The sequence below is a fragment of the Buceros rhinoceros genome, unplaced genomic scaffold, assembly GCF_000710305.1.
Source record: "Buceros rhinoceros silvestris isolate BGI_N320 unplaced genomic scaffold, ASM71030v1 scaffold6211, whole genome shotgun sequence".
Classification (NCBI taxonomy): domain Eukaryota; kingdom Metazoa; phylum Chordata; class Aves; order Bucerotiformes; family Bucerotidae; genus Buceros; species Buceros rhinoceros.
The window spans coordinates 6494-12473 of NW_010395857.1; the positions used below are offsets into that span (position 1 = coordinate 6494).

General features: G+C 39.0%; 1 protein-coding gene across 1 annotated transcript in view; it reads left to right on the top strand.

Moving 5' to 3' along the window:
* LOC104501809 (golgin subfamily B member 1-like) overlaps positions 1-5980 on the top strand; it is a 24267-nt gene that overhangs the window by 6212 nt on the left and 12075 nt on the right. The window contains exons 6-12 of the mRNA XM_010145682.1: positions 303-412; positions 1258-1348; positions 2250-2380; positions 3600-3709; positions 3982-4150; positions 4509-4613; positions 4889-5868. Of these exons, the coding sequence (XP_010143984.1) occupies positions 303-412; positions 1258-1348; positions 2250-2380; positions 3600-3709; positions 3982-4150; positions 4509-4613; positions 4889-5868 (1696 nt within the window). The remainder of the gene's footprint in view (positions 1-302; positions 413-1257; positions 1349-2249; positions 2381-3599; positions 3710-3981; positions 4151-4508; positions 4614-4888; positions 5869-5980) is intronic.

The following is a 5980-nucleotide window of genomic DNA, read 5'->3' on the forward strand; positions in this document are numbered from 1 at the left end:
CAGTGTCCTGTATAAAGTCTTTATTTAGAGCTGATGAAGAAGTAAAGTTAGGCTTGAGTTTGCTGCTTCTTCATGAGGTGTGCAGCCTTTATCCGTATGTTCTGCGTAGTGATGTTGGAGGGGAAGCGCAAGGTGAACGCAGTGGATTGCTTCTTTAATCGTGTCCCTGTCAGTCAGTTGCGGGGACTTCAGCCTGCCCCGGTCTCTTTTCGTGTAGTAGTGTCTGATGTAAATGTAATTGCTTTCCTGTGGCACAAAACTGATTGAGGATGACTGGTTCTTTCCTGGCTGCTCTGATCCAGCCATAGTCTCAGGGCAACAGGAGCTGGAGGAGGAACTGACCACAGCTCAAGGAATGGGCAGGCTGCAGCAGGCAAGAAGAAAAAGCGATCAGGCCAACAGGAAGCTTCAGGTGGGTTAAAAGGAATAATAAGTTTATTTTCACCTGTATGTTAATAATAATATGGAAAGGACTATTATTTATGTAGTGCTTTGCACTTAGTAAGGGCTTAAGAACTCTTAGACTTGTTCTGTAACTGAGAACTCTGGGTCGTGTAAGGATTTGTGAGGCCAGAAGATGAGAAATTCCAATGGCATCACACCTCTATCCCTTGAGTAATGAGTCTACTCAATTTTACACGGACAAGTAACGAGCTTCTCTCTGGAGTAACTTCCCTGCTTGAAGCTCTGTGAGCGCTTAATGTGCTCAGGCTGTTTTTGCTTTAGATACAGCCTCCACAAACCTCTGTGGTGGTGGAGCTTTCCTGACTCGTTAGTAGTGTCAGAACATGCGGGTGTACTTCTGGGTGCTGTAACTGCACAAGAAAATCATCATCTTTAGTGAGAAGAGTTAGGACCTCACTGTTACATTAAGATACTGTTGGAAGAATGATTTTGTGTTTAGATCGCTCCAATACTTTGCCCCGAGATTCAGAGTCTCTGTTAGCTGTGGAAATCAGGGGAGTGGTTAAAGCATCCAGACAGGTGCCCACTGGCCTTTCCGATGCCTGAGGGTATCTTCGGATGCCTGAGGGTGGCAGTTACCCTGCGAAACTGGTGGGACCCTTGGCTTTTCTGGAAATAAAGCTGGAAGCCAGGCAGGTGTCTCCAGTGGCCACAGCGATCCCATATACTTACATTTAGGCACTGGAATCGCTGCGTTTTAGGACTTTTAATTGAAACTATGGTTTTAATATCAGAATACTTTACCTTGCTTCCTTCCTTAAACTGAACTGCGTTCTCGTGTTTTGTGCACAGGAAGATTACAACTTTGACGGCAAACAATGCTTCCAAGAACTGAACGTCACCTTGGGCAGCACTGAGTCAGCCGAAGGAGAAAATATGGGAGGTTGGTGGCCAGAGTACCCTTCACCTAACGCAGGTGTGATAGCGACTAGACAGTTTATTAAAGCATGCACAGCACCCGCATTTTGTGTCTATTTTTGTTTTCAAATTCAACTAACAGCCCATTTGTGGTGTATTCTAATCTTTGTGGAATTTTTTTGGCTTGCCTTTTTCATCCTTTTCATTTTAAAGCATGTGCGTGCTGGATGAACTGCCTAGTTTGGGCTCACAAGGAGAATATAAATATGATTAAACACTGGAATCGTTAAGCCTTGGTGCCCATGAAACATCCTACATGGCAAGATCATGTGGGGTTTTTTTTTGTTTTTTTTTAAGTTATGAGTCTTGTTCCCATGAGTGCATTTCCAATCTCTGTAACGGTTACCTTGTAAACCAGAATTGCATTTCATTGCCATATGCTTTTAATTTAAAAATCAAATTCTTTTATTTGAATGCAGATATTTAATACTTTACATTTTAAATGCAAATGTTTTTATATCAGTGGTAAAAGCTGCAACCACATCCTGTTAAAATGGAATAGACTCACTTGCTGATTTGGTTCAGACCAGTAAATGCTTCAGATCTGGCCCTGCAAGTACGTGATTAACTTGTGATTGAAGTAACATGAGCCACGCTATTGATTGAGCCCCGAAGCTGTTTCTGCCAGGCTCTCTGAGTCCTTGAGCTACACAGCTTTATTTTGCTTTTTTAAACAGTTGTGGGTACTTTCACCATGTAATTTTTGGAAATGTGGGGCCTCACGCATTTCCGCTGGAAGTGGGTGAGAGAGTCTGATTGTGCCCAACACTGGTGAGAATCATCAATAAAAAGCTGAAACTGTTTCTAGACTTCAGGAATTTTTGTAGATATTTCTTGAGATAATTTCTCTTCTTTGGCTTAAGTAGGTTTACGGAGCGTGGTGGAAGAGCTGGAACTGGAAAGAAATCAACTGCAGGAACAAATCCTTTTTCTAGAAGAGCGTTGTCAGGATTTGGAAGACAGATTGCAGCTTCAGGGTAGAATGGAGGCTCTTCAGGTGAGCTTTCGTGGAAGCAATTTATTTGATGTTCTTACAGTCAGCCTACAGTAAGACAAAAACATTTCAGATAGCAAAAATGGCTAAAGCCTACTCTTTACTTCAGAATTGTGTTGGCAGAGAGCGTACGTGTGCTATAATATGCCCCGAAGCTGAAGCCCGTCACTTCAGTTCAACTCGTGGAAAAACTAGTTTAGAAGTAAATTTTGTTTTTTGTTTTAGAAACAGGAAAAGGCAGCATGATTTTCAGTAGTCTTTATAGGGGCCTTTGTCAGAAGGTCCAGAATTAGATTTTATTCCCTCTGGCATAAGTCTCCTTCTTCTTACATTTCTCAAGTTTCCTTTCTTTAAATGTGTGTGGGTGTGTATTATTATTTTTATATATATACACACACATTTATAGAAAAGAAACTGTCTAAATATAGAAAAACAATTAATTTAATATATATAGATAATCTAAACCCCAGATATTAATTTCATATATATTAATATTGTAAAATTAGTCAATGAAGACACCAAAAGGAACAGCAACAGAAAAATTATTTTTAATATTGCCTGACCGACAATTTACTATGTCTGATAATTTGTAAACCTTATTTTCACTTAGTGACACAACTGATCTCTTACACTCTTTAGGCTTGGCACATTGCTCATGGTTCTTCATGGGTTAGGTTTCACATATATATAAAAGAATTAATGATTTTAAGATGAAAGACAACCTTATGTTAATTATTACTTGAGAATCTTGTAACAAAGCCTTTCAATACAGGTAACGTTTGGTGTAGATGAAGAAGGGCAGCTCTTGAGGGCGGTGCAGGTGTGTTCTGCCTCCTCCAGAACGCTGTCTTATTTTCAGTAGAGGTGACAAGTTTGCCATGTTTGTCCTATTTGCTGTTGATTCTGGATATGTGTTTTGCGTTTGGGTTTTGGTTGCTGTTGACAGATTGTTTTGTGGTTTTATTTTTGCGTTGGTGCAGTGGATCTGGCTAGAGTAGGAGACTTATACTGTCCCTTAAAAAAAAAAAAAAAAAAAAGCTGTGTGAACAAAGCTTGCTTCCTTTTTCTCCATAATCCCCCACCTGCAGATTCTTGCATTCCCTCAACCTGAAAAAATAGAACAATTTTGCTTCTGAAGAGTCAGATTTTCATGACTCGGGTTATCCCGTGCTGTGCCGGGTGTTTGTATGTGACGGTGCTCTTCATTACTGTTTTGTTGCAGAATGAAAATGAACGTTTGCAAACTCAACTCACCCAGCTACGCAACCAGCAAATGCGAGATGTGGAAAAGCAACAGATTCTGATCTCTGGCTTGAATGAGCAGCTTAAAGGGTAAAATAAGATTCTTTGCAACACCATATAGGATGGTCTTTCTTCACTTTAAGCTTAAACTTCTAATGAGAAGTGTAATCTCTTAAAACACTTGGAAAAGACTTGCTTGATTCTTGCTTCTGTTTGCAGTAATGTTAATTTTGTATTTGGACATTTACAGGGAAAGTGTAAAAATAATTTTTCTTTTAGGAGTATATTTTGGGGCTAGTAGGTCTAGATAGCTTCAAGCAAGCTTTGTTTTCAAAATGTCTAAACATGGATTTTCTTCTTAGGTTAAGTGACAGGAATAACTTCCTTGAAAATTCACTTGGAGAAAAAGAGCAGAAGCTGTTGAGCGTAACGGAAAAACTGGAACAAATTGAACCTTTGAGGAAACTGCTTCAGGAAAAGGATCTTCTGAACAAAGAGCTTGGTGAAAAGTTTGTGCATACTGAGCAAAAAGTAAGTTAAAATTATTGTTAAAAAGTATTTAATTTATTGCAACTGGCAAACACTGTTTGTGCCCCAGCAGCAATGTTGCTGTTTTCCCTATCCGAAGGTTTTTGCTCTGTTTCTTTACAGTTTTGATCATTTCCTGTAATTGCTTTGCTTTACGTTGGGTGTAAGGATTTTTTAGACCCAACACAGAGCTTTGTGTGAAAGTGTTTTTGTTTTACTGGGGTGTTAGAGTTATCCTTGTTTCTGAATTCCAGAGTATAAATTCCACCATTGTGTAAACTCAGTCTTAAAACTCTAAGATCACAATTTTAATATAATTCTGTATGTTCCTGTCACGTTGACTTTTATTTTTAATGCTAAGCTGAATGAAGCCTTAAAGAAATGCAGTGTGTATGAAGTGGAGAACGCTGAGCAGAAAACGGTCATCAGTGATCTAACAGAGAAAGTCGCGACACTGAAGGAAAAGGTAACTCATGAAAATAATATAAGAGCAGGAATTTCGGTTCTTTTGACATGGCCCATTTAAATGTGAGCAAAATAACAGCATTAGCTGCTCAAAATTTCATACACTAACCTCTCTGTGTGCTGAAACAGTCTAAGGAATAGCATGGTTATCTTGTGACTGTACGGTTGGGTACCAATTGGTTATTTTAGACACTTGTTCTGCATGAGGAGTGTAACTTCCATTCTCCCTCTAACATACGTTTGAAGTTCTTGTAACATTATTTTCTTGATGTTTAGACTTTGAAACAAGATGACGTGGTAGAGTCGATGCAGCTGGATCTGGACCAGACGAATGAAGAGCTTGACAAATTGAATACAAGCCATTTAGAGGAAAGGTCTCAACTTATTCAAGATCTCCAGAAACGTGAAAGAGAAATTGATAATCTTAAAGAAGCACTGGCAGAAAAAGACAGGGAGATGTCTGTCCTGGCTTTGAATATGACAGAATATTCTGAGCAGGTTGTCATCCTGAAGCATCAGGTGCAATGCAAAGAGGAAGAAATACGAGGGATGGAAGAGGCTTTATCAAAGGCTGAAAGGGAAGCTCATCTACTGAAAGAAGTTCAAACAGCTGATGTGAGAGATGCGAGTGTGAAGATCTCTGCCCTTTCTGAGGAGAGTGATACAATGAGACTAGAGCTAGAAAGAGTCAGAGTTGAGAATGAAGCGAAAATTAAAGAAAATGAGGAATTAGTAAGACAAAGCATTGAGAACAGCAATACAATTAAGCATCTCCGTTCTGAAATCAAGGCCAACAATGTTGCATACCATAACAAACTTGCAGAGTGTGAGTCACAAATTACTTTGCTGAAAGAACAAATTAGTAAATTGTCTGAAAAACTGCAAGAAACAGAGGATAAACAAAGAAACGAAACTGAATATTGGAAATCTCAGCTTGAGGAAAACAATACTCTAAAGGAAAAATGGAACAATTTGCTTAAAGAGAAAGAGAGTGAAGCACAGACACTTGAAAATGAGTTAAAATCAGTTAAAGATTCATACAACAAACTGGTTTTGGAAAATGCTAAAAAAGATGAAGACTTGGCTGAGTTATCTAGGAAGCTCACAGAGCATACTGAGCTCCAGGAAACAATTAAAAAAGAGTTACAAGAGAAACAAGAGGCCGTCATCTCATTAGAGCAGAAGCTTGGGCTTTTGGAGCAGCAAAATGAAGAGACCAAACTTAAATTAACTGGAGATCTGAAAGCCAAAGAGACGTGCTGCAAAGAGCTTAATAACCAATTAAATGAAATACATAAGCAAATTAACAAAATGGAAATAGAGACACGGGAGAAGGATTCAGCTAATAAGCAATTGCAGGCAGATCTT